Source organism: Oreochromis aureus, linkage group 8 (genome assembly GCF_013358895.1).
Source record: "Oreochromis aureus strain Israel breed Guangdong linkage group 8, ZZ_aureus, whole genome shotgun sequence".
In the NCBI taxonomy this organism is placed as follows: Eukaryota; Metazoa; Chordata; class Actinopteri; order Cichliformes; family Cichlidae; genus Oreochromis; species Oreochromis aureus.
In genome coordinates, this window is record NC_052949.1 from 17,033,050 (window position 1) to 17,053,542 (window position 20,493).

Sequence of the window (20,493 nt, forward strand, 5' to 3'; positions counted from 1 at the left end):
CCACTTCCGTTCGACACCGCTTTGAGCTAACGCTCGTCCAGCAGCTTTTTTTTTTGTCGATGGCATGGTGCTAGTAGCTGCCGCACAATAACGTAGTCGAGAAAATACGAATAGACTAAACGAAATTCGGATGCCTAAATGGAATTAGTCGATTAATGTGGTTTCCGAAGTACATGACAGCCATCACACCGTTAACATTTCAAAATCTCGCCTCAAATTTTGAGGTAGCCGATTCTTCCCCAAGGTTAGCTAGCTAGCGGGCTAACGATAGCCGATTAACACTAAACTAGTTCAGGTAACTATAATTCGGCAACCAGTTAACACCCAGTACCTCTTGAATTCGTAGAAGTTATTAGAAGTCGGCCGGAACAGGGGCAGAACATGGCAGAAGCCGACAAGTTGAACATCGACTCCATTATACAGCGTCTCCTCGAAGGTAAGACCAAGTATTTCGCTCGATATTTATTCAAAGAGGTAGCCATTTTAGCCAACTGCGGCTAGGGAACGGTAGCCGCCAACGCCGTGAAAACAAGTTCAGTTCATCCGGCGCTGCTTGCAAACGAAGCATAGAATTTAAATGCTTAATAAATTGTACTTTTTTTGATTTCGTTTCGGGAAATTCAATACAACAGAGAGACTGGTTAAATATATATTTTTGAACACATTTATATATTCGCCCCACTGGAATTGTGAGAGTTGGTCTCTTAAACTTGCATTGAAACGTACTATGATGCAGAAATATGCATCATTTTAAACGTTTATACTTGTGCAGACATCGTTTGGGTACACACTGAAGTGGTTATACGGTTAAATTTAAAATGTCACTCCTGTATGCTAGCAGGGTGAGGTCATTTTATTTTGTTACCTGTAATCACATTTTTATTTTTATTGTTTTGTAGGACAGAGACAAAATGCTCCATAACACCAGTAAAATCATCCAGGGTGCTACAGAGTCTTGATTTGTTAACTATCACGGTTCACTATATATAGGTCGGCCTCTGGATGCCTCTGAAAATGTCTTTGTCTTTATGTTTGCTTTGGCTGTATTTGGAGCCATACAAGATTCCTCACATAAAAGTGTGTGACATTTGCAGATTATGATTATAAATGAGTGCTCTGATTACCGTTGTAAAATGTGTAATCCACAGATTTGTCCTCCTTTATTTTGAGATATCTTTTTCTAATTATGTTGCTTCTAATCAACAACATAGCAGATTCACAGCTACAGTGTGCACAAAATGAAATGAGCCAACTGTCCATGGCAGTATGCCCTACAAATTACACGTTAAGCTGCATTTATGCAGGGAGAAATGAGAATAATCACCCAATAACCACTTGTAATAATTTACCCCTTTCTTATTAAAAACAGTGTCAGAATCTGCTGTTGTTTTCTGACTCATTTTTTCCCCTTACAGTGAAAGGCTCCAGACCTGGCAAAAATGTTCAGCTGACAGAGAATGAAATCCGTGGTCTTTGCCTCAAATCCCGGGAGATCTTCCTCAGCCAGCCAATCCTGCTTGAACTTGAGGCACCCCTCAAGATTTGTGGTGAGGCTTAAGTGGCGTTCTTTGGAGTCGAGGGAATTCTCGAGGGTGGTCAAACAACATAGCAAGCTGTTGAAGCTTAGAGTGCTGGACCATTATGAGTCAGCTTATGTGCATACTATGCTCTAGTATTCACATGACCAAATGCTAAGTTATTATAGTTAATTAAAAACAGACTGGCTCTAAAAAAAAAAAAGTGTTTAATTCTTCGTGGCTGTAATTTTGCCACATAAACAACTCACGGGATAAATTGGTACTGACTTGCTGGTTCAGTTCTGTTTTGTACTTCAAGTTTCCCTGGAGTTTTCCTGCCGTACCTTAATGTTGTCTGACTGCGTTGAATGTTAGTTTAAGGAACAGGTTTCAGGAACTGGAACAGTCTGTACTGCAGTAGAAATCTTAAGCATCCTCGTACTAAATGCAACCTCATAACAAAACACATACCCATAAGGTAACTCTGTAATAACAGTGTTTATTTAAAATAACACTTTGTCAGTCATGGTATAAAGTGCTAATCTTCAAGGTCTCTAGTCATGTTGTACCTCCATCCAACTCCCTTAGCCTTTGTTGTGCACATATACTGAGCACGATAATCACACCTTTGAACAACATTGCTGTTTCCACTCTAACACTGCTTGTTTCTCTAGGTGATGTTCACGGGCAGTACTATGATCTGCTCAGGCTGTTTGAATATGGAGGCTTTCCCCCAGAGAGCAACTACCTGTTCCTGGGGGACTACGTAGACAGAGGCAAGCAGTCCCTGGAGACCATCTGTCTGTTGCTGGCTTACAAGATCAAATACCCAGAAAACTTCTTTCTGCTGAGAGGAAACCATGAGTGCGCCTCTATTAACAGAATATACGGCTTCTACGACGAGTGTAAGTCATGCACACAGATACAGATAGTAATTTGGAAAGTGGTGTGACTGCTCTCTGTGGTTACCTGTTGAATAGAAAAGTGTAGGCCAAAATACAGCAGACCTCGGTGTGGTCAAGAGGACACCTTGGTTTTTCTTTTTTGGTTTGTTGATACTGAAACTGTAAAAAGAGGAAACACGTGTACAAAACATCAAACTTATCATATATAGATATATATAAGATATAGATAAGTAGATGTAGGGGGAGAGAGATGGATACATACATATATCTTAATACATCAAAAGCTAAATAGAATAGAAATGAAAAATAGCAAAGTGTTTCAGCAGGAAAGTGACAGGCAGATGGAGCATGCAGATACACACATTAAAAATAAGAAGTAAGAGACTGTACAGGGCAGATTTACACATAAGGAGGAAAAAACAAAAGAAATACCAAGTAATTAGTGAAGTAATGTTTATCAGCACTTGCAACAGGTGTGGTGGTTACAATTTCATTTTATTTTTTTATTGCGATTAAGAAAATTTGCCTGACACTTTGAAACGAGTCTGCAGATGATTAACTAATTAAGTATCCTTAGATTAGCAGTGTACACAAGATATCTATTTACTTGTGAGTTCCTTTAAACTTGATGGTGAACACTCAGTACTCCGGGCTTCAGGGTAAGGAGCATGATCGGGCAGTAGGAACAGTGATTCAGTCACATGCTTTTTGTTCTATTTAGAGCTCGGCTTATGTAAAATGTGTTTCCAGCTTGAAACAAGTGGCACTGCTGATTTTATAGCTCTTATGAGATTGTGACCGAGTAATTGTAATTTCCTCCCACAGGTAAAAGGCGATACAACATAAAGCTGTGGAAGACCTTCACTGACTGCTTCAACTGTTTGCCTGTAGCAGCCATTGTTGATGAGAAGATCTTCTGTTGCCATGGAGGTATCCTCTTCAAACAGTTAATTTGGTTTCTATCCAGAGCGAGCACACAAAGACTAGACTCCGCTCTGTTGTATCTGTCAACATAATGGTCACGGTCTAGCAGTACTCTGCAGGATCTTAATTTGTTTGACTATGTTTGTAATTCCTTTCTCCTGGATCAGTAGACACAGATATAGATAAAAACAGGTACAGCTTTAACAGACTGTCATTGAATACATCACTGCCTTTTGTAATAAGTGTGTACTGTGCAAAGGTCTTGACCCACCCTTCATTTCTTTATATTTTGCATTAAAGGAGCCAGGATGTCCTGTGCATTATAACGTGGTCTTGAGAAACAGTTCTCCAGGCTTTGACAGTCTTCAAAGTTTTTCTTTGGACACTTGTTGCTTCTTCACTCATTTTCAGTCCAGTCATTGAACCTGATCAATATCAGAATTATTATTTATTATGGTAAAGCCACTTAACACTAACCTATTTATCATTCAAGCATTAAAAAAAGCACCTAACTCAAGGGATTAATCAAAGTATTTTTGCACCAACAAGATGATTCCCAAAAAGCTTTTGGATCAAAACTTTGTACATCTTGGGATGGTGTGCAGTGTCTTTTAAAACTTTATTTCTACCGCTCTCTGTGGTAGATGTTATTATTTATTTTTTTATATAATCATTTACCAAATGTTATTGATTAATTCAAGCACTTCTTTGTAATCTTTGTTTGCTGTCATATTTATGTTCAAAATGTAAAAAAAAAAAAAAAAGTTGTTAAACACATTCTGACATTTTCTTAAAACTTCGTATGAAACATTTTCTTATGGGTGACTATCATGATACGATACAGTTCTTGGTTATTACTGCAGTTTATTTTCTTAAACAGCTGGACATCGTAGCCAAAGACACTAAATAATTCTTAAACTGTCACGACCTGTCAACAGGTTCTCAAAGTTAGTGGTAAGGAAGCGCTGTGTGCTTGGGCTGACAGCTAAGTTGAGCAGCCAGCAAAAACCCGCTGCAGTCTGCTTGTACTGCGCAATCTTTTGTGGCCACTCAAGGTCTTCATACGTTCTGCATTTCCCTGCTACCTGTCATTCTGCATTTCAACAGCGCCAATGTACGTTTCGTTGTGGCACATGCAAGCTCTCCCCGGTCAGTGCTCTTAGTCGACGCAGCAGCAAACCATTTTTTGCACCGCAAAAGCTGTAGAAAAGAATGGCTTTCAGAGCGTATGCTGCTTTCTGGACGAAAGGGCCTGTAGGGAGACACTGATGTGCCAGCTGTGCTCTATTCACAAGAGAAATTAGGCTAATTATTGCAGCAGAGGCAGTCATGTCCTGTTGGCACACTGTCAGATATCCATGGTCACATTCATTAAAAACATCCTAAAGTTTTCAATAGAAAGTACTCATTTAAAAATTTCTGCTACAGAAACCCAAGTTCTGCATCTTGTGAGGATGTTTCAGGTGGTGTTTGGATTGAAAGGCACAGAGTGAGCAAAACTAGCATTGAGTGTCGTGGCTTGACATTTTTGGGTTGTAATTCCAGTGATGGGCGTTTAATAAAAAGGAAGCAATCCAGTCTACTTGCATGATGGCGCTATCTTGTTAGCTGGGATATGGGTGAAGTTAACATTGGACGACCGGCGCGTCTGTTTTCTGTACCTCGTGATTTAGAAATTGAGCACTAAGTTTACCTTTAACCATCACCCAGAATATCATAGGGTTTTTGTCTTTTTATGGTAGCTCTTTTAAAAATATGTGTTTGTATCACGACAAGCTTCAACACATCAAAAACTAATTCTAAAATCAGATGCTGATTTATTTATTTATTTTCACTGCTGAAGTTTAATTCTTTATACATTTATATTTTCCAGGCCTGTCTCCAGACCTCCAGTCCATGGAGCAGGTGAGAAGGGTCATGCGTCCCACTGATGTTCCTGACCAGGGCCTCCTGTGCGACCTGCTGTGGGCAGACCCCGATAAAGATGTGCTGGGCTGGGGTGAGAACGACCGCGGTGTCTCCTTCACTTTTGGTGCAGATGTGGTGACAAAGTTCCTCCACAAACATGACATGGACCTCATTTGTCGAGCCCATCAGGTCAGTACCAAAAAATGTAATTGAATGGTTCACGGTTTCATGGTAGTAAAAATGAGTAACACAAGTGAAAGGGTTTGATAACTAAAAGGATTTGGTTGGGCCTCATAGTTGAGTGTTTCACTGCATAGAGTTGATTGGGGATTTTTTTTTTTTTTTTTTTTTTCCCACCCTTGGGTCCCTTTAAAGATGCTGGAGGGTTGTCTGGTCTTTATTAGAAGTTGCAGCAGGGTACCAGGTATTGTTTTGATCTGGGGAGGTGCACGTGGCGTTTGTGTCATGTGGGTAAAGAAGCTATTAGCATTGAAGCGGCTCTTTCTCGAAGCTACAGGAAGGCTGCAATATTTATCAAACAATCTTTTTACAGATGCTGTTGTGTATTTTAAGAAATGCCATGTGGAAGTGCTGCAGGGGGAAGTGTTTAGATAGTGGCAGTGACACAGCAGCTAAAAACCTTTTAACCCATTAAGAACAATTGGATTTCAGGCCAGCTTCAGCAGCTAAGTTTTGATTTTCAGTCTTCAAATGTCTTTAATCTGTTGACATTTAGCGTAGTTTACATCAGTATTGCTGCTGGCCTTACATGGCTGCAGCTATTGCTTAGTTTTATTTTGATCATAGCTCAAGCTACAGTTTGTGCTCAGCAGTTAGATGTGTTAAAGTAATTTTCTTATTTGTGAAGCTGTGCTAGTAACAGGGCATTTATAATGTCATGTGTTGTCATCCGTAGCAGAGTCTATTGTTCTGCTGTGTGCCTGATCTTGTGTGTGAGTTTGCTAACCTGTGTTTGTTTTTCAGGTGGTTGAGGACGGATATGAGTTCTTTGCAAAGAGGCAGCTCGTGACTCTGTTCTCTGCCCCAAACTACTGCGGGGAGTTCGACAATGCCGGAGCTATGATGAGTGTAGATGAGACCCTCATGTGTTCATTCCAGGTAAACTAGAAACTGATCACTGATTGAACAAGTCTTAAAGATTGTTGTCATTTTTCACTCATGTTTTTTTTTTTTTTTTTTTTTTTTTTTTTTTTTTTTTTCCTTGTGCAGATCCTCAAACCTGCAGATAAGAAGCTGTTCTATGGTGGGGGTGGGGGCATGGGCTCCGGTCGCCCAGTCACTCCACCTAGGAAAGCTAAGAAATGACACCAGTAGTTTGCCCTTGACCCTTGTCCTGCCCTCTCTACCTCTTCTTCTCCTTTCTTTCACCAAACAGCCAGAAATCAAACCTATACCCAGGGCTTTTATTTCCTTTTTTATCTGTACTTCTTAAAACGTTTAATGTTACAGATTGTCTGAGTGAGTGCGCGCGTGTGCAGGCTTACAAACGTCTGCAGGTGAGCATTAAAATCATGTGTGCACGTGTATATTCTGTGTGAGAATATTAGAGATTTATACTCCCTGCTCCCCAAACCCCCCTTTCTCTGACCACTCTTCCCACTGAAAGGCTGAAACCACATTGTCTGTACAGTAACTTGACTGAAATGACAGGGTTTGGGAGAAGGTGGGAGATTGCTGATGTAATGAATTTGGCAGCAAGCTCCTGTTAGCAGATGGTGTGTATGTCCATACTTGTGGAAGGGGGATTTTTATTTTATTTTTTTTTAAATATATATTATTTTTTTTCCCCTGTCCTCTGTACTGTAAAATCGAAAACACAGGTGTGTGCGTGTGTGTGCATGCTGTGTCTTGCCTGTTGGAGTATGATCACAATATGCTTGAACAGGGAGGAGTTTGTCACCTTATCAGAGCGAGCGCACATTTGCACACATGCCCACACACGTGCATATGACTCTTCAGATTCATATGAGCCAGAGCTGTAAAAAGAAAAAAAAAAACACAAAAAAACAACAGCAAACAAAAAAACATACAGTTTAGGTTTGTACAGATTTGATTACTTGAAAGATTTTTTGTGAATTCGTTTTGTAGTCTTTCATCAAGTTGACCAATAAAGCGAGAATCTGAGCTGTACTGTCTCTCAGTCGTTTTTCCGTATCTGCTTCGGTATACAATAGTACTCTTAGTTGCTTGGGCGGTTACTTTAAAGGCTCTAAATGAATGGGGAGGTGACTTTTAATTTCAAACATGATAAATGCATGTATAAACAAATCTTATTAGAATTTTCCTTTTATTAAGAATGAACAGATTCTAAACTCAGCTGTCAGTCTCATTTCTTTCTGGTCATACTCTATTTATTCTCTGGTGTAATGGGCTAACTGGTTGGCAGAGGGAGATACTTGTACCCGGAGATGATCTTAGACAATGCATTTCATCACAGAAAAGTTGCAAGTTTTGTTTTTTTAAACATGTTCCTGTAAATGTTTCACAATAAAGGTCTTTTCCAAAAAGAGGTTTCTGTGCACTGAAATTCTAGAGGGCTTTTAATTTGAAACGGATATGTGAAGTGTTGTTAAAAAGAGTAAAGTTAGCAGAGGGTGAAAGTATTTAAATATTACCAGCTATAGCTATCAAACTGGGAAGAAGCGAGGGCCCAAGGTAATGGAGCAAAGGACATGAGATACAAGATAAACAGTGTTTATGTAAATGGATATGAAAATATTTGATAGACTTCAACAATTTTTCCATTTGCCTGTTCCAAAAGTTGATTCTTTATTAACTCTTGATTATACTCCATCTACACCAGAGGAATATACATCCCCCTTTTTTTTTTTTTTTTTTTTTTTAAACTTTATTTACAAACCAAGACAGCAACTTAGAAGAGACAGATCCAGGACAAGGACATAGTCAACCTACAAACACAGACGATACAATAATTGAAACAGGATATAGGAGCGAGTGGAGTGCGCATAATGTGCAAGGAACCTCCGCGTGGGAAGTGTTTTTATCCAAATCCCTCAGTGATTGGGTGAAAGATAAGTAATGACAGCAGCAATAATTATATCCACACACTTACAGTGATACAATTAAGTTGTAGCAAATATAGATGCACATAAGAAAAGGAAGAAAATGACTATATAGTATATATCTATATATACGCACACATCTAAAAATTGATAAATGAAGGGGGGAAGAGTAATCAAGCATATCTAATGAGAGCATGGATGATTCTTGGTAGAGCAGGTTATTATTTTAACTTCTCAGGTTCTGAATCGCTCCCTGACCTGATCGGAGAGAAAACATAGCATCACCAGACAACACAAAATTTCCCCCAGAGCCGGAAGAGAGAGCATATTTATCAGGTGGCCATTGGTTAATGAATATTTAATTTTTATTAATTTATAAAGCATGGTTTATAATAGACCTGCCAAAGGTGCCTTTCCTACCCATCCTCCTCCAACAGATTTATTAGCTTGATTTCCAAGTTGTGTGTTAGAACAGCAGCTTATCTACAGCAGTTGTGAAGCATATGGTCATCAGGAAGAACAGCTCTGTTCTAGGATGCCTCCTCCACCCAGTGCAGGTGGTAGGAAACAGAAGAAATTTGGTAAAAATAACATCACTTTTGGACAATGTCTCCCACCAAATGCATGAAGCTGTTGCAGAACTGCAGAGAGCCTTTAATGACAGACTGTTGCATCCTAGGTGCACAAAGGAGTGTTATCGCAGGTCTTTCCTCCCAGCAGCTGTTACACTTTAGACTTTAACCTTCACTCCTCCCAACAAACACAATAAATTGTTTACATCCCTGCTGTTATTGGCACACTTTTTCCATTTTCTGTAAATAGTCAGTTGTTGATTTTATAAGCACAAGCATGCAGCACTTTTGGTACATTTAAAAGAAACTCAACCTACTCAGATGCACATTTCTTTGAATCTGAGTAGGTTATTTTTACCAACTGTACAGTATTTTTTTTTTCTTATGTTGTACATTTGCCAGGTACAGTCTCTTATTTCTTGTTTAGAGTTTTGCTTATAATCTTAATGTCCGTATTTATGAGCACAGCATTAAAGTCACCTCCTATTATGTGTTCTGAGCCAGGTAGGTTATTAAGTATAGAGAAGAATTTATGTGAAATTCACTATTGTCAGGGGGGAATAAGTATTGACATTACAAAACGTCCCTCTGTGTCTGCAATTGCACTGTTGTGAGTGTAATTCTATTATTAATGAGGATAGCAGTTCTTGTTTTTCTGGAGTTATAGCTGGCAAAGATACATGGGGAACCTTCAGTGTTGGGATTTTCTTGTCATAAACGTCTGCTTGAAGTCTGCCGAGGTAGTCCATTATTTGAATGCTTTTTGCCTGATTTCCCGGACCACAAATATTATATTCCAGCTGACTAGTTTAAGTGATACCATTACTTAAAGGGAAGTGGCATAGATATGTTTGTGTGAGAGGCACTATCACATTATTTAAAGTTAGTTGCGTATACTTAAAAGTGGCTCAATGCAGTGCAGAAAAAGTAGGGAGAAACAAAAGTGAACAGAAAACAGGTAACAAAAAACAGAACAACACATAAAGATAAAGAATATATGCATCTATATGAACATCTTTTAAGGTAGAAATGTCAGCATTTTTATACATAAGTATATATAGTGAAGCGGTAACCCCCCTAATCATTTCTTTGCCAAATCAAATTGCTCCCAGACCAAATGTAATCTATATGTGGAATGTATCACCTTTGTGCGCATGCTCTACTCTGTGACGGTCATCTCATCCACCCCTACAAATACTTCCAATTTAGTTAATTTAGAGGGTGAGTGTCGCTTTTTCCCCAACTTGGTTTTAACTGTAAATAATTTTAATGTGTAAATAACTGTTAACTGTTGTAAACAAGCTACTCACAGATTTTTGTATTAAGTAATCAATCAGGTGAGCAAGGTAAGTACTAGCTAGTGGGCTGGTTTCAGTTATTGTGCAAATGTTTATAAGATTAGGGAAACCTGCAGTCAGCTGAAGAAGTCACATGGATGAGTGACGAGACGTTTCTCCCACTGAAAACACGTCCAGATGAACAGAATCAACTTTTGGGGGTAAGTACTAGCTAATTTGCACTACCTAGCTTAAAGTTAACACAATTTCTTTTGCTTTGGTGAACTCGGCAGCAGACAGTCAGCATCATTTAACAACAGAAAATAGAAATACTGGTAAAGAAAAAACACAAATAAAACAAAATAAGCTAAATGCATATTAAATTACAGGTCAGTGTCTTTTTGTCAGATGCTGTGTTACTGTGTAATCTCTTCTGTTGCTCTTCTGAGATCAACTACTGTCAATATGATTGCAATATTCATTTTAATGTTAACATTTCCTGGAGCTCTAAAAAATAAAAGGGGGAAAAGTATATCATCTCTGTTGATCAATGCCATTTTCTCTCGTGTTGGCAAGTAATAATGAATAAAATCATTTTCTTTAAGTGCTTTAGTTCCAGAAAAACATACACCACTATTCCTGCACTATTCCTGTTTTTGTTTTTTTCTGCTCATGAAAAAGTCTGGCCGTTAATCTGCCATCTGGATGGAAAAACCGCACCGCTTTTAACACCTCTGAAAACTGTTTTACTGCACAGTTTTCTAGTGCTTGATGTGTGATTTTGTTTCTTAGGGATATCTGGCCTCTGAAAAATAAAAGAGAAGCCAAGTGGACTACATGAACTTACCAGGCTTTAAACTGATATTCACTTATAGTATGTGATTATCTTAAAGTATGTAATTCTGAATAGTAGAGAGCTCTTTTTTATATCCTGTGATAATTTTACAAAAGCCGCAGGTGTTTAAACATTAACAGGCTAAACTCTAGTTTCTTTCTGAAAAACTTTGTAGCGCCTTTGTCGTCTGAAGTGAGGGCAAAACTGACAAAAATTGTATTATTCATGAAAATTATTGATTGATTGAAGATCAGACACCTTTTTTGTCCTATTTTTTGTAAGTACTGATGAAGTTACAGTGACTAAACACTGCCCCAACTAAACAATGGATATTAAACATTGAAAGGTACAAGAAAACTGTGGGAGTTTCCAGGATTTCTGCATTAATCCCTCATAAACTAGAATTAAAGACAAACACGATCTCACCAATCTAATAAGGCTCCACAGTTGTCTTCCCGTGTCTTTACTGAATATGCTCAATAATCAATCACAGTGTAGGCAGGAAAATTAAGGGAACCTTCTGCTATTTACTTCTCCAAAAACTACTTGCATTAAGGAGATGAGATTAGAGGCGTGGGTCATAAAGGTCACTCTTTATGTAAATAAAGGTGTACAAAGTCTCGTGGTCTTCCTGTATTGCATGAGAGGTTGTTTGTCTGTATTACAAATGTTTTTACATGAGCTTACAACTAATCATGACAGAGGTGTGTAAAGCTAGAAGATGCTGCAGAAATGTTTTAAACACACGTGAAAAGTGAGTAAAATTGTATTTGTATGATACCTTTCAAAATAAATATCACAAAGTGCTTCACAACAAAATTATAGAACCTTAAAAAAAAAAAGACTAAAAAGATTTGTTTTACAAAATCAGCAATTATCTCTCTGGGAGAAGGCATCATGTAAAAATGATACGAGGCAGATACCAGCGTGTAATCCTGAACCAAAATAACAAAAGACCTGCAGCAAAAGGCCACATGGATGAGGCAAAACAAATATGGGAAAATGTTCTGCGGATAAATGACACAAAAGTTCGACTTCCTGGTAAAGATCTGTGATTACCGGGAAAAAAACGATAACCTCGTGCTTTGGTGCCAGTTTGCTACCTCGGGACAAGATGCCTTCTTTCACTGAGGGAGCAGTGAATTCAAACTCGTATCAAGAAATTTACTTACAAATCTTAACCCAGTTTGAATTAGTCTTAAAAGTGTTAAATTTAGCTTGCCTATACACGTAGTCACAATGCAGAAATATTAAGCTGGGTTGCAAAAATGTGTTACATTTATATAAGCTGTGATAGACAGAAATCCAGAGAGAGAAAATGAAGAAAAAAGCTAGTTATTCCATCTCTGTTCTAATCCTCTCCCATCAGACAAGAGCAGGCAAACGCTTGTACCTTAGACAAAAATCAAAAGGCTTCAAACGTCACTCTCCTAGGTCAAAATCCTCTGCTTAGACATTGCATTCTACATTGATTCTTAACCATCTTTATCCTGTTCACCTAATCTGGTTTAAAAGGACCTGTGAAAGTCTCCTGCTACTTGTTGGATTCTTTTTTTTAAGGCCTGAAAAGATCCCAGAGGAGCTTTAGGAGTCTAGGTTTTTCTCCAGTCACTTGACTTTCAATATTCTGACAGGTTAGTATGAATTTGTTTGTTCAACTGTGCTGAAAACATTATGTCCAGCTTTAATCCCAAAGAATTGGTGATAACTTTAAGAAATAGTAAGAAAAATTGCCCAGCTTCCTAAAATGCATTCATGCAGTAGTGGTATGACTAGAGCTTATAGTTCTGCGTTAGTTTATAATTTCCTGGTTATATTTTTTATTTATATTGGAAAAGGAACTTATTACAACAAAAAACTAAGACATGCACAAAGGATAGCAGTATAGTGGCCCAATTTTACTTTCAAAAATAATGCGGTGTCATGTTCTGGTGCACAAATTGCTGCTATCACCATTTTCCTGTGCATTTGTCTGGACATATCAGCTGTTACCCACAGGGAGGCAGTGTTAAGTTCCTCTGACAGCAGACGCAGCCACCCAGACACACAAAGACACATTACTGAGTGGTTAAGAAAATGCTTTCCATTTCATCAAAGGGAAGTTTAGCAGCTCATTCCTGGTCTATTGCAGTGCTCCACATAGAAGGAAGCTATGGTGGTTTACAGTTTAGGGGTATTGTGTTCTAAATGTGGTAACCATTAAATCATTTTTTAATAACAGTAATATTCACCCTGTGTTTCAGGACAGAGGCTGTGTTAAACTGTATCTCCGTTGTCAGACCTCATTCTATATTTATCAAAAAAGGATCTTATTTCTTACTTGGGCATTTCTCAGGATCTTTTTGCATTCATTCGTCTTCCTGTCATCAGCACCCTTCTCCAAGACGCTCTGTCCATTTTGCCTTCTTTGTACATCACAAGTGAGCTTAGGGGCGAAGTGCAAGTCTGAGGGGGTTCGGTCTGGACTTCAAAGAAAGACAACCTTTTTAGTTTCAGTTGACATCCTGTTATTTTGTTACATACTTATTCTTTTTTGTAATGCAACGAGAACAATTCAGTGAATGACTTCCAAACATTGCTTAAGAATTTAGACTATAAAAGGAATTCATTTATATATTTTTTGTATTTAAAGAGAGTTGAACATTTTAAGATTGAGACTAAAGTATGTGCATAGGGCTGAAATATATATCTTAAGTTGATCAAGTTCTCCGCCTGTAGAAATTCTTCAGGACAATCCTCCGTACATTTATAGCAGGATAATGGAGATTTAAATTCACCCTTGGTCGTCCCAATCTGTCAGTAGCTGTGTGGTCTCAGGTTCTAACTACGTTGCTTGTGTAGGATTATGTTCTGTGTTGGTCAATGAGCCTCGAGAACAGAATGTGGCCTTGTTCCTGATGTGTGTTGGTTAAAAAAAATAAAAGTAAAAAAGCTAAAAAATACTTGTACATCATACCTAAGGACCCTTTTTCTTTTTGGCTGCAGCAGTCACCTCAAAAATAGTGTCTTGGTGAGATAAGAGTCCCCTCCTCAAAATAGACGAGACGTTGAAGGTGTTATGGATTTTAAGAGTTCATCTTTCAGATGATACCAAATACTGTACATACTCATTCATGCAGCTATGCTGGCCTGGAATACTAACCTGTTTAATTTATGGGTGCTACTATAAAACTCCAGAAGGATTTTGTTTATGAGACAGCAGTAAAACTCTGTTTAAACTGTTATGAAAATGCAAAGCAATTGTCATTTATAAAAGTATGCCTGTATAACTTGTCTTTAAAAATTATGCTTCCTTAAATTGATAGTGGTCTTCACTGACGCTGAAAAAGCGCCACTGTTTTACACCCCCAAAATAATATTTTTTTAAAGGGGACGTTACCGTTTTTTTCCTCTTAGTTGTTGGTATATAGTGCTTAACAACACAAAAATCTGTGAATAAATTTTTTTTACTGAATTCACGTTTTTGTTTATACCCAAATTTAAGTCAGAAATTATACAAGGATTGCATTTAACATGACATACTTTACTATTTTCTTCTTCTTCCTTTTTATTGGTAAAACAGTAAATCTGAAAATTGATGGATAACAACATTAATTATATTTTAGCAATAAAAATATTATTTTGATTAATGAGTCGGCATATATGCAAGTGAGCCAAAAGCTCAGTGCTCATTCTGAGGGCAGAGAGAGAGAGAGGGGACATATGCATAGTATGAACATCTCAAGCACAAAGCTCTGGCTGGTAGAACAGAAGCCCCACCCACCTGCAGTTCAAACTTGTTTGCCCGGGGCAGCCAATCAGAAGCAATCTCACTAAAAGGAAAGGAAGCTGAAGCAGCTTCTTTCAGACAGTGAACGAATTGAAACGCTGCACCGAGATTGAGTACGAGTTACATATGATTACTTTGAAATGTGAATCAGTAACAGTAGTTGTAGAAGTGTCCAGAAATAAAAATTAGGAACTGGAACTGAGTACAGTAGGTTCTGTTAAAAACAATAACTGGAACGTGATTAGCATCATTAATTCTAAAAGACAGCAGAGAGAAATGAGCTAACTCCCTCCTGATTAGAAATTATTTTACATTAATACAGGATAAAAACTAATCTTTGAAATCTTCTCACTATAATTGTAATACATGTATGTATATACTGTATGTCTGTATCTTCTCCTTAACGGGTGGGCAAATCTCAACAAAACTTTGCACGTTGCACGTTTTTCTGTAAGTTTTAAATCTATAAGTTTTTGAAAACATTTATTAGAAATAAATTTTTTTGAATTTCATATTCATCTTCCCCCTGCGAACTTGACGTTATGCATTTATTTCACGTCTCACATTCGACGTACGTCACTCATATGTATCTTGAACATTCAACAGATTTTGTATCTGCAGCTCAGTTTTTTTGAGTCACCACTAAAAACAGAATGAAGAGCTTGAAAAAGTATTGAAAGCTGTACGGCGGGTTTTGGCTAGTATCAAACTAATATTAACATAGTGATATAACTTGTCTTTTAAAGACAGATTTTTCTCCTCTATTGTATCAAATTAAGAGGAAATGAAGTATTCTCTTATAAATCAATTACCCTGCAACATTGCCTCTATGTAACATTAAACCAGTGTAGTTTAAAGCTTTGTATTCATGCTATATATGATCTAACACAGAAAAGGATAAACAGTGGATCACACTTAAACCCATTCTATACCATTATCAAGTTAAATCTGCAAAACTATTGGGGTCATGTGCTGGGTACTCCTAAATGTCCCAGTAAAATTGGGCCATTTGGCTTCTAAAAATGCATTACCAGCCATGTAAGTGACACTCCAGTAAAATGAAAGCCACTTTTGATCAACAGGCTCACTTTCCTGTCAGCTCCCCTGTGGCTTATATAGTACAGCCTTAAGTGTGTGGAATGGTGCGAACAACCGGGAACTCTTTGGCCCAGTTTACCTCATAGATACTGATCACACTGCAGAGTCAAAGTGTGTCCCGACACTCCCATTTTTCATGTTTTTCTCCTGCCAAAAATTCGATTAACAAGCCCAAATCGAAGATCCGGTGTTCTGAAATGAAAAAGCAGCAAAGCTGTAGTGGTGCCATGCTCAGCAGCACAGTGTCACCTGCTCTATTTATATCCCAAGAGGAATTCCGGATTCAGAGACTCAGCTGCCACTTCTATTATTACTATTAGCTAATGCTGTAACAAGTATCCACCTAACACCCACGCTGTAGCTCCTTTATCAAGAGTCTTATTGCTCAGCACTAATTATGTCCATGCTGTCAATACCACACATGCCCCGTACTATTAAATTTTAAGTTGTCCAAAGAACTTCAGGGTACACTAATTTAGTTTGCATAAAAGAAATCCACAGTTTATGTATGCCTGTGAAGTAATGTTGATGCTGCTTCATTAGTTGTTGATTGATGTCTAAGTTTTCAGACAAAAAAAGTTATATAAAAAAAAGAATCTCATTGATATTACCCCGCCTTTCCAGTCAGTCATAAAAGCATTGCTACGACGTCTGTAAAAATGTTTGATTCACTTCATTATGTCTCCCAGAGGCATGATATTTATCAGCATACAGTGTGCACTCCACAGAATGTCGTGTTAATGGCTGTAACCTTCTTTAGGAAGCATGCCGGTGTCTCCTGGCTCCATATCTTTAGGTGACAAACATCACCTTGTCCCTTTCCCTTTGCTTGTGGCGTGCAAGTCAGCAGAGACAGACTTAGTTGCATAAGATGGCCAGCTGCACCACCCCGGTGCTTAACACTACAGATCTGGGAACATGTATAGAGTTCACAAGTGGAGGAGGTCAGAGGCGGGGGCTTGATGGTTTAAGCCTAGCACATGGTGATCCCTCAGCCTGGCACATGGGCGTGGCGTGCGAGCGCCACAGTGGGAGTCTGAGGTGATGGGTGTCCCAGCTTTCAGGGTTACGCTGCAGTAGTCCCTGCACACGCAGTCGTGGACAGAGGCGGAAGATGGAAAGGAGCGAAGGAGAAACTTTATCCTTCTGGGATATTGAGTTAAATGTCACTGCTCTGCCTGAGGGAGACACTGACAGGCCGACCCCTATCGCAACCCCGAAATCTCAGAGGTCACGATGGGAATACGACAGCTGAGGCCCAGTGAACGACTTGGTGAAGCAGATATAAGATGCTGGCAGATCCGAGCAAATACAATGTCTTTGAATATGTCCAGAAACAAAAAAAATGTAATATAACATGAAAATAATCCCCCTGTTAGTTAGTTTAGCTTCATTGGTAAGACTTTCCTTCTTTTCATTGAAATTGTCTACATGTCCAAACGTAAGTTCTCATATTCATCATCACACTTTAGAAAATAAATATTATTATAATTTTAATTATGTGCACTCTGGACAGCATATAAGAAGTCCACGTGGCAGGTGGCCACCAGAAGCTGATGGGAAACTTGGATTCCAATTTCACAGGTTGTCTGTGAAGCAGCAACAGAAGCTAATGTTGTCCAATAAAAGGGGTTAACACTGAGAACAGTAAATATGACCTTGTGATTATGTCATACACAAACAGGAAGTTTTACTGACATTTAATTATAAAATGTATATAACTGTATTATATTTATATAAAGAGATTTATATATAAGTTCCAACTCCAGAAACTTGGGACACTGTGTGAACTGGAAATAAAAATAGAATCCAATAATTTGCAAATATTTTAAATGCACATTTAATTCACAATAGAACATAGAAAACATATGAAACTTTAAACTGAGACATTTTATTATTTCATGAATTTTGAAATTGTTGGCAGCAACATGTCTCCTAAAAGTTGGGACAAGGGCAGTAAACTTACTGGAAAAGTTCACCAATCTGCAAAACGCTGTCTAAAAATGATGGAACAATTTCAGAATAATGTTTATCATGGTAAAATAGCCATCCATCTACTGAACATAATATCACTGTGGAAGAAATATCCAATGTGCAACAAAGATGGCAGAAGATCAAATTTGGATGCCTGTGATTTCCAGGACTTTTCAGCTTGTAATTAGTGCTCAATTCAAAACCTCTGATGGTATGAGGTATGAGGGTGCATTGGTCTCTATGGAACTGGCAGCTAGCACATCTGGAAAGGCACCATCAGTGCTGAAAAGTCTACAACAGGTATCAGAGCAACATATGCTCCCATCTTTTTTCAGCGAAGGCCTTATGTATTTCAACAAGTCGATGATGAAAGACAAAGAAGACCCAGGACTGTTGAGCAGCTAGAATCCATTATCACAGCAGTCCCCAACCTTTTTTGCGCTACGGACCGGTTTATGTCGGGCAATGTTTTTACGGACCGGCCTTTAAGGTGTCGCGGTTAAATACAACAAAATAAAAACAATACTGGTTCCAAAAAAAGACGATTTATTCAAAACACACAGGAAAAGACCCAGGGAAACCGAGTTAACGATAAAAACCCTGAACATGAAAACTCACTGCAGTGCCCTCAGTTTACACTGCAATAAAAAACTGAGTGACTGGAAAGGAATGAAAAGTTTTCATTTACTGCTGTCTTTACTGCTGTCCTGATAACCCTGATAACCCTGAAAACCATAGATTTCACACCTGAGCCTGAACTCTCGCGGCCTGGTACCAAACGAATCATGGACCGGTACCGGTCCGTGGCCCGGGGGTTGGGGACCGCTGCATTATCAGACAAGAATGAGACAACACTTCTCTCCCAAAAGTCCACCAACTTTGCTCCTCAGTTCCCAGATGTTTACAGACTGTTGTTAAAACGGATGGAACGCTACGCAGTGGTAAACATGGCTGTGTCCCAGCTTTTTTGAGATGTGTTGAGCTAATATTTTTCATGGAATAATACATCTTCTCAGTTTAAACATTTGAAATCTTTTCTATGTTTCAGTGTAAATGAAATGTGGGTTTATAAGATTTGCAAATCATTGGATTCTGTTTTATTTAAATTTTAATCAGCGAGGGTGTTTTGTGTTTTTTGTAACCAAGGTAGCAAAATGCATGCCATTTCTTTAATGGCACACAGATACAGGAGTCAATTTGTGTCTTTGGATAGCAATAAAGACATCATATGCATAACTCATGAACATCTTTTAAAATAGCAAACAAAACCAAATCTTTTGGTTATTTTTGTTTACTCTAAAGCAGTTCTCCAGTAGCTGTTAAACATGGTGAGCAATGATTACTGCTGCTCGCACTCCAGCACCTGTCATTTTATTGATTATGAATAGCAGCACAGATTCCTGTCCACAGAGGACTCCACACCGCCCCGTGGCGTCTTTACTGCTGTTATAACAAACAGTAAATCAATAGATCCGTGCTCAGCATTGTAACACTCAGATTTATGGAAAAGGTTTTCATTATATAAAGACGTAGTGACGTGTTGTTTTCAGAGGCAGGCAAACAAATAATAAAATAAATATATACACATCCTCAGTTAACCTGCAGATTTATGGCTTAAAAATGTATGAGCTGATTTCCCTCAACCGTGAGGGGGAAAAAGGAGCTTATTATTTGTAATAAACTCGATGCTCTGCTTCCACCACAAGAGGCCATTGTGCCTCATTGAATAACAGTTGTGGTGGGATCATCAGCCACACATCTACTTAAGCTGTGCCATATCAACCTGCTGCCAACCCATTGCTCATAAAAAAAGAGAAAATAAAACTCGATCCTCCTGTATCTGCAGCCGGGGCTTCTCCTCTGTGGCAGGATAGTATGACACGCTGGCCGTCTTCTTGGCATTCAGCGCCCATTCCTCTACTACACGCTCACTTTCTTCATTCCACTATCGTTCCCATGTTTTACTCAACCAGGTTGATCATCAGGTTTGGTGTCTGTGTTATTTCACATGCTTGTGCACATGTTGGTGGCAGCAGATGATGCAGCTCTGGTGTACGGAGCTCGCCCGGTGGAACTGTAAAGCGTAAATGTGCCAACTTGTCGGACTTTCTTTCTGTTGGTAGAAATGCCAGATAATTCCTGTGCTAAATTATTTGTCTACCATCTCCGTTCTTCAATGTCTCAACCTGTGTGTCTCTGGCTTGTCCACCTTCCTCAGCAAAAACCAGTTGAGCCGTCACTCAATGTGCACCCCCCCTCCCCCACCCCACCCTCCACCCCCTCCACCCCTCTGGATGATCTCCTGTCTCGCTCTCTCACCTTCTCCCTTCGTCTTATTCCACTGACCATGCATGTTCCAAAAACAGATCTCATTTTCATCCATGGTACAAACCGCCTCCACCCTCACCCCCACTGCCCCGCAAGCCCCTGCACCATCTCTCTCTCTCTTGCACTGCCTCCTTTCCAGTTCCAAGCCTTTTCCTGAGTTCCTGTCCAAGTCCACCATCTCACCTCCCCGTTGCTCCACCCCGAGCTCCACCCTCACACCCCTTACCATGAGCACACACGCTGGAATTTGGAGGCGTGTAATAACTGGGTCCCCACCAATCACAGGCCCTGTAGTCATATAAATCCCTGAGCATGCATGCACTTATTCGCTCTTTCTGTCAG

The 20,493-nt window shown here is 38.9% G+C and overlaps 1 protein-coding gene across 2 annotated transcripts; it reads left to right on the plus strand.

The window, feature by feature from the left end:
* The first annotated feature begins 3 nt into the window (after window positions 1–3).
* Window positions 4–7,782, plus strand: ppp1cab (protein phosphatase 1, catalytic subunit, alpha isozyme b). Of its 2 annotated transcripts, XM_031749261.2 has the most exons (8): window positions 4–244; window positions 347–436; window positions 1,416–1,547; window positions 2,192–2,422; window positions 3,248–3,352; window positions 5,220–5,443; window positions 6,239–6,373; window positions 6,485–7,782. In XM_031749261.2, exons 2-8 carry the CDS (start codon window positions 382–384, stop codon window positions 6,578–6,580), a joined length of 978 nt encoding a protein of 325 aa, XP_031605121.1. In that variant the 5' UTR covers window positions 4–244; window positions 347–381; the 3' UTR covers window positions 6,581–7,782. The 2 variants fall into 2 exon arrangements, with proteins under 2 accessions (XP_031605121.1, XP_031605120.1); XM_031749260.2 differs by having other exon boundaries at window positions 4–436.
* Window positions 7,783–20,493: the final 12,711 nt, after the last annotated feature.